General features: G+C 39.9%; 1 protein-coding gene across 1 annotated transcript in view; it reads left to right on the top strand.

Annotated features, from left to right (window-relative positions):
- The first annotated feature begins 516 nt into the window (after window positions 1-516).
- The window catches only part of PLB1 (phospholipase B1), an 85,671-nt gene continuing 71,055 nt past the window's right edge, over window positions 517-15,132 (top strand). The window contains exons 1-11 of the mRNA XM_061990120.1: window positions 517-562; window positions 4,809-4,846; window positions 5,952-6,015; window positions 6,490-6,548; window positions 7,979-8,019; window positions 9,062-9,105; window positions 10,083-10,167; window positions 10,579-10,630; window positions 11,825-11,911; window positions 12,386-12,448; window positions 13,788-13,870. Of these exons, the coding sequence (XP_061846104.1) occupies window positions 517-562; window positions 4,809-4,846; window positions 5,952-6,015; window positions 6,490-6,548; window positions 7,979-8,019; window positions 9,062-9,105; window positions 10,083-10,167; window positions 10,579-10,630; window positions 11,825-11,911; window positions 12,386-12,448; window positions 13,788-13,870 (662 nt within the window). The remainder of the gene's footprint in view (window positions 563-4,808; window positions 4,847-5,951; window positions 6,016-6,489; window positions 6,549-7,978; window positions 8,020-9,061; window positions 9,106-10,082; window positions 10,168-10,578; window positions 10,631-11,824; window positions 11,912-12,385; window positions 12,449-13,787; window positions 13,871-15,132) is intronic.

The following is a 15,132-nucleotide window of genomic DNA, read 5'->3' on the forward strand; positions in this document are numbered from 1 at the left end:
GTTGGCTGGAGGCAAGGAAGGAGAAGAGGAAGGTAAGGAGAGAAGAGCACAACCTTCATCTTCAGGTGGATGTGGACTTCTACGCAGGACTACATTGCCCTTCTTGCCTCAGGAAGAGAGGCTTCTTCCCTGCCTGGTTGAGACTGGCTAATGCCAAATTAATGTCTGGAGGAGCCTTGACTCTGCTAGAAGCTGACCCATGTGATCTAGGTCTTCATATGTGCCAAGAGTCCCCCTGGAAAGTGACCAACTGTATCCAAACAATTGAGAGAAACTGCCATTTCTCTATTCCTTTGACCCTTGGATGAGGTAATTTACAAACTGGGTTTGCATGTGTCTTTGAAATAAGACACCATTGCTGCTTTGCTTTCCAAAGGTAAAGAAGCTAATAAATTTTATGGCTGCTGAGTTGTCAAACTTGTTAAAATATAAAGGAGGAAAAAAAGATAATTTCTTTCTTCAGAACCTTAATGCCTAACAGGCAGAACTCAAGGATTCTCAAGGCATAGAGGCATCATGAAGCTGGTTTTAGGCCTGTTCCTTTGCTTCCTCTCCTCAGAAGGTGAGTTTTGAAAGGCCCTTTGAAACTTCCAGTTACACCTATCTTTTCAATTGCTGCAAAGTGGATATATAGCAGAAGTCTTAGAAGCAGAATGAAGAAGATCCATGGGTAAAACTGTGATCTTGTATGTAATTTTGGATTTCTTTGATTGTTTTTCATAAAGGTGCATTGGTTTGTGCTGTTTTGGGGGTAGACTGCATCTTAGGCAGGCACTTTCTGATGAAAAACATAAACAATTAGACTAACAGTGAGATCTGTCCCAAAATAGTGCTGGATTTAAGCAAGGGACAGCAGTTTTCTCTAAACTGATATCTGTGATTATCATCTTTTTGATGCTAAAAGATTGTGTGAATGGGACAGGCAGCATCCTGGCACACAGGGCACTGTTTTTCTGCAAGTTTCAGGATAGGGGGGAGATTTATTCCCTCTATAGGGTCTGTGAAGTCCACATTTGATGCCAGATGCCAGTTTTGTAGGTGCTCTAGGACTGAAAATGCTATGTATGTTTTGTCTGCATCGGCTTTGTGCTTCAGCTCTCTGCCTGTAAGAAAGTAATGATAAATAGTAATAGTGCTTTAACTTACAAGTCGGCTGTAAGGATAAGTATCTTCAGAGAATTATAAAGTGCTCTGATAAATAACTGTTAGGAGATATGATTCGTAAGATAAACAGAAGAAATGATTGCATTTGAGCTTTTTAATTTAAAGGAAAAGATGCATGGTGTGTGCAGTTCCTGTGAAAATTTGGTTCAAGAAAAAAATGTTGGTTGATAGCAGCCTGGAAGATTTATTATCTGGAACAGGTGAACTATAAGAGCAAGGGAGGAAGGAGTAGAGTCTTTCCCCCAAATTTTGTAAAAATGGTCAGAAATATTTTGGTTTTTTATGCGACCTGATCTAAGTGGACCTGCTTCTGCAAGGGGGTTGGACTAGATAATCTCTAAAGATCCCTTCCAACCTCTACCATTCTATGATTCTATGATCAGACATTAAAAATACAAAGTAGAATTATCAAACGGCAGAGTAAGAGAATAATTATAATATTTGGAGCAGAAAGAGTTTAAAAGTTCATCTTATGGAAAACATAAATCCAAAGCAAACTAAGACAACTAAGGAGCTTAAATTAAATCAGGCAAGCCAAAAATGAATCTGAGGGGAAACAATGAATCATTGTTGAAGGAATAAAAAGTAAGAAATCCTTTTTCAAATACATCTGAAACAGGGAGTCTCTAGGGCTGATTGATATACGAAATAAAGCTTAAACACAACAGAAAAACGAAATTAATTTATTGTTTCTTTGATGTCCTTTGCACAAGAGCTTAAAAAAGGCCTTGAATTCAGAGCTTTTCAGCATGGGAGAAGAACAGGGGAATGATCAAAAACTTGAAGACGTTGATAACAAATAAGAAATGAACTGCCGGGATTAGATGACATCCAGCCAAGGGAATAAGACAAGCATAAATATTAATGTGTCCATTGTATTAACTAGGGATGCAAACTATTTGTTTAATCAGTATTGGTGTCAGGAAAGTGGCAAATGTGAAACTTTTTATAATGGGCTGCATTTTAGGGGCATCTGGGGAACTGCAGTGGTAGTTATACAAAAGCAGTAAGGTGTTTTCTGTACTAGGTAAACTGGTGATAGCAGTGTAAGGAACAGAGTGAACAGTCTCAGGATAAATATGGTATGACAGGGGAGCTTCCCTGTGGAACTGATGAAGAAAGTCCGTGACAATGGGCACACGCTCGTGGATTCATTATTCAACTGAGATGTATCTGGATTTCCACAAATCTTTTGAGCAAAGAGGTCTTAAGAAAGCTAACTGCCATAGTATAATAGTGAGGGCAGCTTTGTTGGTCCCTGGTTAAAAGCTAGGGACTGAAGAACCAGATTCAAAGTTAGAGAAGAGAATGAACCTGCAGAGGCTCATATTGATCTGTGATGGGACACGGGCTCTCCACGTATTGAGAAGTGATCTGGATAGGGGAGCACACTAGCTTGCTGATGCAGAACTACTCAGTACACTCAGAATGGAAACTTAAAGGTAATATATATGGGTAAGACTCACTCTAGCTAAGTGTGTGATGTGGTGAACTCTAAATTAGATACCGCTTGGTCACAGAATACAGCTATCTGAAGACATTAGCTCATTGTTAGCAACAGCCAGAGACACAAGCAGTTTCAAGAGTTGGGGAGAAAATAGCAAAGAAAACACATTTCTGCTCCTGTGTATAGGTCCACAGTTTACCTGCTTCTTTGCAGTTGGCTAGACTTTTCATCTCAAAAAAAATGTGGAAAAAACTAGGAGGAGAATAAGGAGGAAGAATGCTCAGACTTACAAAACAACTTCCACATGAGATTAAATAGAATGGCTCTTCAGCCTGAAAGAAGGACAGATAAGTATAAAGACATACAGACACACACAAAATGGTGAATTTTATGGAAACAGGGGAATGACCATTCCTTACAGGAACAAGGAAACAGACCAAGTTACTAACAAATTTGAAAGTACTTTTTAAAACATGTAATTAAATGATGAAGCATCTTTGGCACAGGACTTTGGGGGGAAGCCAGAAGTGTGAAGGAGTTAGAAAAACAACTAGACAAACTCGTGGAAGAAAGTCTTTGGGGAGTTCTTCAACATTTAGTAATTGATTGCTGAGAGAAGCCACTAGCACAGATAGCTGGGGGCATTGAGCATGAAAGCATAACTGTATTTTTCTTATTTTTTTCTGTAAGCATCTGCATTTGGATGTTACCAAAGGTAGAATCCCAGATTAGATGGATCTTTGGCCTGGCCCAGTACAGACATTCCTAAATTTTTGAAATATTGAGAGATTGTTCCCTCCTCCCTGCTTAACTCCCCCAGTCCTGGAAATTGGACTTGGATCCTCTTTCTCCCTCAATATAACCTATGGATCTATTCTCAAATATAGTTGAAATTAGGGTTAAAATTCTCAAATATACTGAGTTTCTACGACAGAGCTACACAATGCTGACGACTCCCTCATTGCATGTGCCTTTAGTATCTCAAACAACAGATCTAGGGTTCTTGCTATTGTCCTGAGTAAAGCATCAGCTGAAAACATGGATTGAACAAGCACAAATTTTAAATTAAATGTCACACAACAGCCAGGCAGAAGCTCTCAACTTTCTACCAAGTGCAGTAAAAGAAATATAAATTTTCAAATTTATATTGGCTGAAACTCTAAATGGGGGAAAAAAACCCAAACACATGGAAGCTGCTGACAGTTATTGAAGATGCTCACATAGTGTGGCCCATGAGACAGGCTGAGGAGAGCAGTAGTGGCTTTCTACCACTGTGCTGGGCTCTGTGTACACTGTCACCTGTGTGCACAGGGGCTGCCCAGTGCTCCCTGCTTGTGCTAGGCACCTCTATGCCATGTGAGCACCGCTGGCTGCCCAACACCCAGGTGTATCTCACCTGCTGACCCGAGCTGGCTCTGCATTCACTGTCTTTCACATGGAAAGGAGGATGTACAAGCAGAAGTATGCAGCCAGACTAAGTATTCCAGAAGTAGCTCCTGGATGTTAAAGGACAATTATTCTGAGCATAGCAAGACTTGTCCTGAGACTCGTTGGATGATGATGGCCTCAGGGCAGCAAGCAGAGACAGCTGTGATCGTGCTTTGAAGTTCTGCTGGAAATCCAGACCTGGATTTTGTGGCTACCTTAGTGGAGATGTTAGGATAAACCAAAATCTACCTCTATAAATCCAAGAGTATACTGAAGGAAACAGAATAGTGTTTACTGAGGTAGCTTGCATTCTGGCTTCACAGGCTATTTCATCTGCTTAAGAGAAGAACTGTGGCAAACTCACAGTAATGTGATGTTGCTCTCTGACTGTGGAAGATGCGGGTTAATGTGAATTACTCCTTTCTAAGGATTTCCACCTTGTATATGTTCAAATAGGCTAAGACTACAATGATACACAGAAACGTGCTAGGAGGAAATCAGGTAGAAAAGGCCTGTGGAGGATGAGATTTGCTGAGGAGGTACACCACCCACGTGTTTGACCTCGTTGTGTTCCCCTAATTCCAACCCCTATTTATAATAACTAAAAGCTTATTCCAGTATAGCAAAAACTAAGAAAATAGGGAAAGTAGGAAAGTAGGGTAGAGGAGAAAGATTGTGATTTTAGGTGTATTAAATTCTCTGATGTGTTTTTCTGAGGTAAAAAAAAAAACCCTCAAAACCCACTATTCATTCTTTTAATGTTTTTAAGGTAATGCAGACCATCTGGAAGAATCCAGGAAATTAAAGGTGAAGTATGAGTCCTTTTTTCAATGCACATCAACACCTCTCTGGCTGTTGCTTCCTGTGAGGCAAGCAGAAAAAGAAACTAATACAGCTTGTTGCTCTAAACTGTTCCATTATGAAAAGAATCAACGCAAGCAAATGACTCAGCGATGTGATGCTGCAGCTGCAAGATTTCAGCGCCTAATGAGGAAATAAAGGTTTCTCTGAGCAACGTTTGTTATTAGGCTGCGTATCCTGTATGCAGATCAACTGTGGTTAGCACTTGTTCCTAGATGCTCTGTTGCTCTTTTAGAAACACAAGCTCAAACTTTTCCTTGTGCTATAATGGTGCAAAGCCTGTGATCTGTCAAAGACCTTGTGCTGGGAACTTAGGGGTGTGTGGGGGCTGTAATGGCCCTTTTTGCAATATAGATTTAACCTTTCCGTAGCAGCGGTCAGCTAGCCAAACATGGTCATAGAGATGAGAGAAGTCCTAGCCAAGTCACCCTGCCAGGGGATTGTCTTTCATCTCGCTTTAAAATACTAGATGTTGAGCCATATCTACAATCAGGAGTAGGAAGGCATTGAATAGTGTTTGTAGTGGCACTAAGCTGCCTCTCATGCTGAGTGAATAATATCACTCACATCCTTGCCCCAACTGCAGCTCTCTTCCACCCCCCACTTTAGTGCTTTGTGTGATCATCTTGGAAATTTGCCAGTTGCCAAGGACCCAGAATTGGTGTATTTTTCCTTTCCTGTTGCATATTGGAGATGTAGCTTTTCATGGTGTCCATTGGGTCCCCTTTGGCTTGTGAAGATGTGTGCAGTAGCTGTCTTTACACTCTCTTCCAGATTAAGCACTCGCTGTTTGCAGCAATGGATGTAACAGGTTGTGTTCAACATGTTCCATTGTTTGCTTAGGCTCAGTTATATGGCAATCAGTAGGAAAACTGAGCAAAAACTGTCAAGATTTGGAAGAGTGGATTTGAAAACGCTGCTATCTAGATTTGTACTGTTACATGAGTAAAAGCTTGGTACTGTGTGAGGATGGAGCCCACAGGACCCCTCCTTCCACAGATTTCCTTGTTAGATCTAAGCAATTGACCATATTTATTTGTTAATGTCAAAGGCTCTAAGAAGCTTTCAGTTCTCATGTCAGGAGGTGACATTACCTGAGACCCCTTCATCTTCAGGTTTGTGTTTGATATTATCCTCATAGAGGCTTTCCCTCACAAAATTATTTGAGAATGGGTTGGGGGAGAAATCAGCTGCTTGAGGGGATGCATATGTGTGGGATGTGGCTGAAGTGGAGGTAGTCTCTACAAATTCCTTAGTTTTGTTCTATTCATAATTGCTTTTCTACCTTAGTTTCTTCAGCTGCTATTTGAAGATGCTGCTACTACTTAAATCATTCAGAGCGGTGTTTTGTGATCTCTTCTTGCTTGATGGTTGAGAGTTTCAGTGCATCTAAGCACCTTAAAGTACTTACTGAATGCCTGAGTAAAGTTTCTTGTACTCTCTGGCTGATTTAAAACCACTAGTCAAAACGCTCAGTATAGACTTCTTACATTTTAACCAATTTTGTTGTTTTTTAGTATACTGATGAAAATAATTTTATTTCAAGGTTACTGCTCTTTTTTAACCTGAACTCTTTCACTGTTCTGCAGTTCATGCTCTGAGGCCAGCTGACATTAAAGCAGTTGCTGCAATAGGAAATTTGCAAAGAGTAAGTACAAGCAGGAAGTGATCTGAACGTGACCTGTTTCCTCCATTGTGTTAAAGTGAGCTCATGATGTAATTTGGGGTCCCAGCTAGGGTGTTCAGGACTTGAATCATTCTGCAAGCATCAAAGACTTCTGGTGAAAAATGACTGGAAATACCTGCTGTTCAGTGTTCCGATATACCCTGAGGCTAAAAATAGCCCGCTGACTGTGTGCAGGAGGAAATGTGATCGCAGAAGTCTTGCAGAGGACCATGATACTTGATTTTCCTAACAATAAGCATAACAGATCATATAACTGTAAGAAGCAGCTGGGAAAATTCAAACTGGAAAAAAGAACAATTTTGGTGATCATGATTAGAACAAGTTATTGAAAAATGCAGTACATTTTTCATCCTGTTGAAGTGTTTTCTGTAGAGATTTGTTTCCTATGTAGAGGGCAGAAGCTCTAGTGGAGTCACAAAGATTTATTTCTGATGTGTTTATCACCAGATAAAGTTAACCTGCCTCTTCTAATACAGTCAGATTTGGATTGTCTGTACTTATCCTAATAGTTGGAAATGAATAATTGAAATAGATTTGAGGCCCAAAAAAGAGCATTTAACTACAGTTCTCAAGCTGAGAAAGAGTAGAAATGCACGTTAGGCAAAAATCGGTAGCCACTGCAGGCACTACAACTGTGAAGAAATGAGGGAGATTCGTCCTTATCACAAAACACCTTTCAAATTGTGGGTGGTATTCATAAAGGTATCATACTTTACCTTGGAAATGAAAGATTTCCATTAGAAAATCAGCACTCCTGGATTCCTTGTGAGTACCTCCCTCTTTGGAAGAAAATGTCTGAAATGCAAAGGTGTCTCACCCGTATCAGATATCTGGCTCTTTAGAGAAAGTCTTGTTTTATTCACTAATGTCTTTGTCACTTGTGGATCGTGCCATGGAAAAATGTGTAAGTGCTCTTTTGAGGAATGTCTGCTTTCTAGAGCAAATATCTCGGGTGCTGTCTCCTCAGAGTCTCTGAAATCATTGAAATGCCTCTGTTTATGTTAAGGATTTTTCAACAGACATCGTACTGGTCGAGTGCTATCCATGTAAATTATCTGAATGACTTCAGGTCATGTCACTCATTGAAAAGGAATAGATTCAGAGAAATTTGATTTAGAACATAATTTCATTTGACTGAATTTGAGTTCAAGTGGTCAAATTTTATTTTGATTCATCAAATTTATTTTCAGTCATCAATGAAAGCAGTAATTAAGAAAGGATTACCAGACTATGAAAATACATTGTAATATGGAAGCTCTAGAAAATAATCTAAATCTATAAGTACAACACAGTGGAGAAAAGCATATAGAGAACAATGCTGTCTCTAACAGGAGTGAAATGTGGTAGGGGAACGGTGCTCAATGCTGTTCTTATTGCTTGCTTGTTCACAGACACCTGGATCTGTTGTACATCATGAAGATTTACTCCAAAGGTAACGATGAATCATTAAGATTGATAAGTGTCATAATATTACTTTATACAGTAGTACAGTGCAAGGAATTAGGTCCAAGCCATTCTTACTATTGTTTTCTGGAGAGGCGGAGAAAGCCTACATAAAATATAAAGGATTTTGAGATGCTGGATCCCTCCCAGTCTTTAGTTAATAGGAATTCTTTGTACTTAGGCAAGATACAGGACTACCGTGGGGTTGCAAGAACATTGATTACGGATCATTTCTACATAGAATCATAAAATCATTTCAGTGTGAAAAGACAGTTAAGATCAAGTCCAACCACTACACTGAGACCGCCAAGCCCACCGCTAAACCATGTCGCTCAGCACCACATCTATGTGTCTTTTAAATATCTCCAGGGATGCTGACTCCAGCACTTCCCTGGGCAGCTATCCTAGGTAGTAAATATCATCATCCACTAGTTAGAGATCAGAAAGCAACGGTCTATTGAAACAAAGGAAGAATGCAGCGTTCCTGATACTCTGTCCTTTGCCTGAATAGTTCCCAGTGTTTCATGGACAAGCCTTACCCCATTTTCTTCTCTCATTCTCCCTTAGCAGATTCTAAATTAGTCAGCGAACATATGGATAAACTTTGTAGATGCAAGTCTGTGTAACTCTTTTGAGTCATAGCATTTTAGATGAGAATTTGGCACTGCACAGACAAACTTTAAAAGACCTTCTTTTTCTAATGGTTGCACAAATATCCATGTCTTGTTGTATGTGGATGCACATGGAGAGGTCCCTACATTACTTGTACGTATGCATAAGCACAATTACTGCCACATTCAGAGTGTACAGAGACACAAAAACTGAGATCTAAGACTGTTCTTACTCAGCAGTAGCTGATGACATGACAGTTTTGGGGAAAGAAAGGCCCCATTCTTAATTTCAGCAGCTGCCATGAATACACATTCTGAGCTGTAGCGTAGTTAATAAGAAATTGAGGCTATGCTGTAATATAACTTTTCTTGGAGAAACGGAATAAGAGCAGCTTCCTGTTTTTTCTTCCCTTTCTATAGCACAGGAAAGAGCCTCCTTGAAGTAAACGTGGAAACTTTAGCAGGTGCGTCTTGCAGTCACACTGAAACTTGAGCAGATTTGATTCAACGTCACGCTGGCACAAGCTTCAAGGCTTTGTTGGGCTGCAGAGCAGGTGTAGCATAAGCATGCTGCAGGGGTGTAAGGGAAGGCTGACAGTGTACTTGAGAGACATGAGTACAGCCAGGCTGGGTTATCTGTGATGGCTTTAAAGAGACTGTCTGGGTAGACAAATAGTGATGAAGGAGTGCTGCACACTGATGCAAGAGTCTTACATGCCCAACAGAGATTTTGAAGCTGCCACTACTACACACCCTATAGTCTCTGCTGTTTTGTACTTGCTGACTGTCCTTGCCCAATGAAATCCTGTGTGGATTTGCCTGTCCAGTACTCCTGTCACTGCCGTGTGTTTAGGATTTACAGTGGGGCTGCCATAGATAAACCACAAATGTGAATTCATCCCTTTTTGGTTGGTTTTAGCTGTCTCCGAAGGCAGCCTTGACTTGCTTGAAGACTGTTGCAAGTAAAACCTTCATGTCCACTGAAATGCTGTTTTGAGTAGTGGATAGCTCTGGGTCATCCTCTCAAAATCATTTTTTTTAGTGTCCTAATGTCACCTCCATTTCCCTGTGGAACAGTTTCATAACCTGGCAACTTTTGAGCACTTCAGGAGGCTGTGTCTGGTAGCCCTTCTCAATAGATTCATTTCTACAACTGCCTCTGTTTAAATCCACCTACACTGCTTGTGGCTGACATGGGAGATGAGGACTGAGGTTTCTGACATGAGGCTAAAGACAAACTTGGGTGGTCAAACCTCTACTTCAGAAGGTGAGGAGCAAAATTAGCAAGGACAGCTGTAGAGGAGCTCAGGTGTACATGTCTGCCAGGAGGTCCTCAGACTTTACTTTTTCTGCCTGTTTTAGCTCTGTTGTGTTGATAGTAAAACTGCAGAATAGCAGCTGCTTCAGAAATTGCCTAACCAGTGTCATGTGTGTCATTCAGCTCTTATTAGCAATTTTAATCCCTCGGTCCTACACCAGTATCCTCCGCCTGGCACAGAGGGAGTGGCATCAGACAGTCAAGCCATGTAAGTCCAAGGGTTTTTGGATGGGTAGTTGATTTACAGCTGGTGAGGTGGAGGTTGGAAGCATTTGATGCTGGAGCACATCACTGGACACTGAATATGTTCTGACTAAATGTGTCAGAAGCTGCACAGACACTCTGGGTACCTGACTTAACATCAGGTCTCCCTCAAATAGAATTAGAGGTGTGCCAACCAAGCTGTCTTCATGCATGCATATGAAAGTGAGATGCCTGAATATGAGCTAATCACCCCAGGCTTTCTGTGTAGCACAGATAAGTGTTTAATCTTAACACATTTAGGAGAGAAAAGACTGATCTCACCTGAAGTCTCAAATGTTTGATTTAGCGGTAAAAATCAGCCAAAGCTCTACTGTCACTGATGCTCTCAGTTTCTCTTTCCCTTTCTGCTTTTCAGAGACCTCCTGCATCAAGCTGAAGAAATAGTGAAGCTCATGAAAGAAAATCAGGTTTGTTTAAAGCACAGGACCATTCAGAGAGCTTGATGTTGAATTAGAAAAGAGGAGAGATGTGATTAAATACTTGAAGCAGCACTCAAAAATCTCTTCAAAATAGAAAATGCCATTTCTTGAAGTTAATGGACTTTGGCCTTTATGTTGAAAATAAGAATCAATTCTGTACATTTTAAGTAGAGTTTTGTTCTTGAAAGTATCCCACCTGGTTTGCTTTTGTCAGAGTGGTTGAAGAGCTCGTTAGGGAAGCCAATATGTTTGTTTTCTATTGGATAAGGATATGAGACCTCTACACTTTGGAACTGTGCCAGTGTTTCTGAGAATCCAACTCCAAATAATAATTTTCAGTGTTTGTCTGCAATTTTCTCTTGGTCTTTTGCGTTCATATTTTCAGAAAGGAGAGTAAAGACCAAGATATACACTTTGGCTGACGTCAGTGGTTGGTGCTGGTGAGAGCTTGAATTATCACTGATGGCTGAGTGCTTTGTAAATCCCATCGTGAAGTTTTATGCATTCATTTTTCTTTTATACTTAACCGTGAGGCATGTTATTTTGTAAAAAGGTCTTGACATAATGGGAAAATGTAATTGCCAAGGTGATTTTGCTGTTGCCTCTTTGCTCTACGGGGAGCCCCTCGGACTGTTTGTCCATGGATTTAGCTTACATTATTGTGGATCTGACTTTTTCTAACCAATGCTCTTCAGGATTGACGAGTACTGCCTAATAAATAAAGAAAACTGAGCAGAGCTCTAGCCCTCAGATTTTTGCTCTGGTCTTCATCCCTCTAGTGTGACCCGATCTCAGCAGTTCAGGAACATTAACCCTGTCAGCAGACTGCAACAGTGATGGAAAGAAGAAACACAAGCTCTGTGCTTAACTGTGTATGAACATCTTCTCCAGTGTTCTCCAGTGAAAACAATTTCTGTCTCTATCGTGAGATTTTTGCAGGTTCAGCTTATATATGCATTCAGCTCTAATTGCAGCATTTATTGCCTAACCATCCATTTGCTGTCCCCGTTATGGAAATGCTGGATGGCTTGTCAAATTAAAGTGATCGAGATAGCCAGTGTTGGGCCATGGACTACTGCTCAGTCTTACTGATTTAAAGCCATAATACATCTTGTGTGAGAGAGGAAAATAGCAAATAGGTCTCTTATCATCCTATTACTTCATTTTTTTTTTTTCTCCCAGATGATGGACTTCCAAAATGACTGGAAACTGATCACAGTTTTTTTTAGTGCTGAAAACCCGTGTTCTTCCTGTGCCTCCACACAACTGGTAAGCTTTTCATGGAATGGTTTAGCAATCAAGGCAAGCGGTTCAGATACTTTCCCAAACTCTGCTCTCTGCTATAGTGAACCAAAGGAGTGGCTAGTTCCAAGATGTTGGAATGACTCTATCCAGTGATGTAAGCTCCTGGAAAAAGATGTGTTTTATATTTATAAACATTTGTACTTAATCTGTGACCCCAGCTCTGAGGTGTCTTAGTAGAAAAATATTTTTACACCTTAAATTCTAAAGGCACTTTTCTTCCCCATTCCTATCTTCTTTTTATATGTTGTCTAATTATCGTAGAATTATAGGCAATTAAATTACAAGGCTAGTTCCACGTTTTTCTCTTGATGTTGGTTAAGACTGATTGTAATGTACAGTGGTCATTGGTAACCCTTCAGTACACAATACTATGCACAGGGTTTGTGAATTTTGGCAAATCGATAACTTTGTTATTGGCATTTCTCATCTCATTTACAGGACAACTGCATATTGGACAACCTGGAAAACCTTACAGCTGTCTTAGATTTTTTGTATAAAAAGGTAATATTTATTCATCAAACTTGAGTACCTGAATCCTTTGTTGATTTTCCCAGCCTCCCTTTCTGGACTAGGGGTTGTACTGCTGTTCAGGTGACTTAGAACACGGATCTCATTGACTTCAGTGCACTCTCTCCATTCATTGTCACTAAGCATTTTATGCATACTTTTAAAAAGCTGATGAATGCAAAGAGAAAGGATGGATGGATGACTGCTCCGTTTTGCAACACAAGCTATACACATCTCACTCTTTGGTATTTTAAGTGTTTTAAATTAAAAATTGAGTACATCTGTCTAGATCTGAAAGTCATTCACGTTTAACAGGGCTACTCGTGAAAATAACAGATATCTGCTGGATATATAGAGCCACCTAGACAGTGTATAGGCTGCTAACTTTCTGATGATGAATTTTACAGACCAGGAGAAACATATATATATATATATATATATAAAAATATATATATATATATAAAATATGGAACTTTTTTCCTATTATGTGTTAATTTTAAGATGTCAGCATTTCTAAAGGTTTTCTAGATGGATTAGCTAAGAATTACCTGCTTATCTAGGATGGTTTCTGTGCAATGATCTGCACCATGTCTTAGTCTACTAGAGTATAGTAGACTAGCTGCAGATGTATCACTACTAAAGCAGAATATTAACTGTGTCTCAGAAGTACTTCAATAGCGTCTTCCAAGAATTTTGTTTTGCTGGATTGAAGCCCTAAAGGATATTCTAAACCTGCTACAGTTCAATTGCATTAGACCACAACCACTCATTTCTCTCAGATTGACTTCAAGAGCTTTTGTGTGTGGGTGAAGTTTTGCCCATGCATTCTCTTCAGATTCTCTCCACTATCATTTCCATACTCTGTTTATGCACACTTGTAAAGTGAAATATCATTATGGAAATGGAAAGCTGTTTTCTGCTTGGGGGAGAGGTGAGGCAAGATGCACGAGTGCTTGTGCTATATTATACAGGACGTTTCATCCTCAGCTTTGCATTGATGTGTTATCACAAAAATGGTAGTTCCTAGTTCATTTCAGTTCAACTTAGTTGGCTGGTGGCCACTTCGGTTATGTAAAATGAATTGCTGGATCTCAGTCAAGAAGTCATGATCACAAGCACTTTATGAATGATGAACAGTGTTATTCTAGATGGCAGGCATGGGAGTGTAGGGTTCAGGATGGAATTGGCAAAGACTTAGGTAATTGGTTTTATTCAGGCAGGATCCTAGACCAGAGATAGCACACGTAAAGCTTACGCTTAATTTACCATGAACTCTACTTGCCGATCTTTAATTGCAAATATAATGTGACTAACTTTCATTTTATTACTGCAGGTTCCTAAAGCCTTCATAAATCTAGTGGGTTCCACTGAGCTCACAACTTCCTCTCTTGCATGCCAAGATTACAATAATGTCAGGTAACAGATGTTTCTTAAAATTCTTGATGCTGCCTCTGCTAGGGCCCAGACAAGTAGCTATGTATATGTATTGACTTTATAACTGAGAGAGAGTCTTCTAAACAGTTTTTCTGCCCTTAAGATATGTAAGGATTTTAGATCTCCACTTTGTTTCTGATAAATTGTCTCTTCCAGGCATATTTTTACCAGGAAGTGTAGACGCTTTTGATCTTGATGGGCTGGATAGAATGTGTTTAGATATTGGGTCAGAGTAAGAGGAAAAAGAAAAAAGTCTCGATGCTGTACAAGTGCTGTTCATCAACAGCCAAAGCACCAGTGTGTTACCAACAGTTTTGGCCCTCAGTCCAAAACACAGCACCATATAGGCTGCTATGAAGAAAGTTCACTCCATCCTAGACAGACCCGTTACTGTGATTATGGTCACAAGACTACACAGTCTACCTACCCTCAGCTCTAGTCAGTGATACTTCTGCCCTGCGACTCTCGAGTCAAAAACTCTGAAGGCTCTTTAAAAGTTTAAGTTTCTAGGTATTGATGTTCACAAAAGGTATAACTGGTCTTAAAGCACATTGTTAGGCTATATGAAAACTGCTACTCAGCCTTAGAGTATGGCAGGATGGAGAACATTCAATTTGTCAGTTTCTTATGGTAACTATGTGCCTAGATGCTCTCATTCATCTCCCTTTCTCAGCACCTTGTAACAAAAGTGTGAGTAGCTTTTGTCAGAATTTAGTATAGAGTAGGAGCGTGCACATGGACAGTTATGATGGAGTAGTTTACACTCTGACTTACTGCATTGTAATTTCTTTCTGATATCCATGGCATAAGATACCATATTTACTAATATAATCATCTTGAAATGTTTCACAAGGTTTGCATGTCTACAGCCCAGGAGACATTCCATCAGTCAAGGAAGGGGTCTGGCTGCTGTTTAACCACATGCTTAATAAGTATAAGCAGAGGAGAAGCTTTTCTTGTTAAAAGTGACTGCATAAAGCATTCTAGTTTATTTCTTCTGCACAGGCACTAAAGGAAAAAGTGTGAGACAAGTAGAGAGGTGGAAAAGATGGATTTAGAAATATGGGCCTTGCTATATATTGAAGGGCTTAAAAATGAAAATGAAATGGATCTAATGTTTCTTTCCTCTGAGGAACTTTTGTATTTCATTTTGACCTTAAGGCAATTTGCTTTCTTGTTGTCAGCATGATCTTGTAGCTGTGTTTATCTGGTTGAACAGTTCTACCAGTTTGCAAGCCTTGTAC

This window comes from Colius striatus, chromosome 2 (genome assembly GCF_028858725.1).
Source record: "Colius striatus isolate bColStr4 chromosome 2, bColStr4.1.hap1, whole genome shotgun sequence".
Classification (NCBI taxonomy): Eukaryota; Metazoa; Chordata; class Aves; order Coliiformes; family Coliidae; genus Colius; species Colius striatus.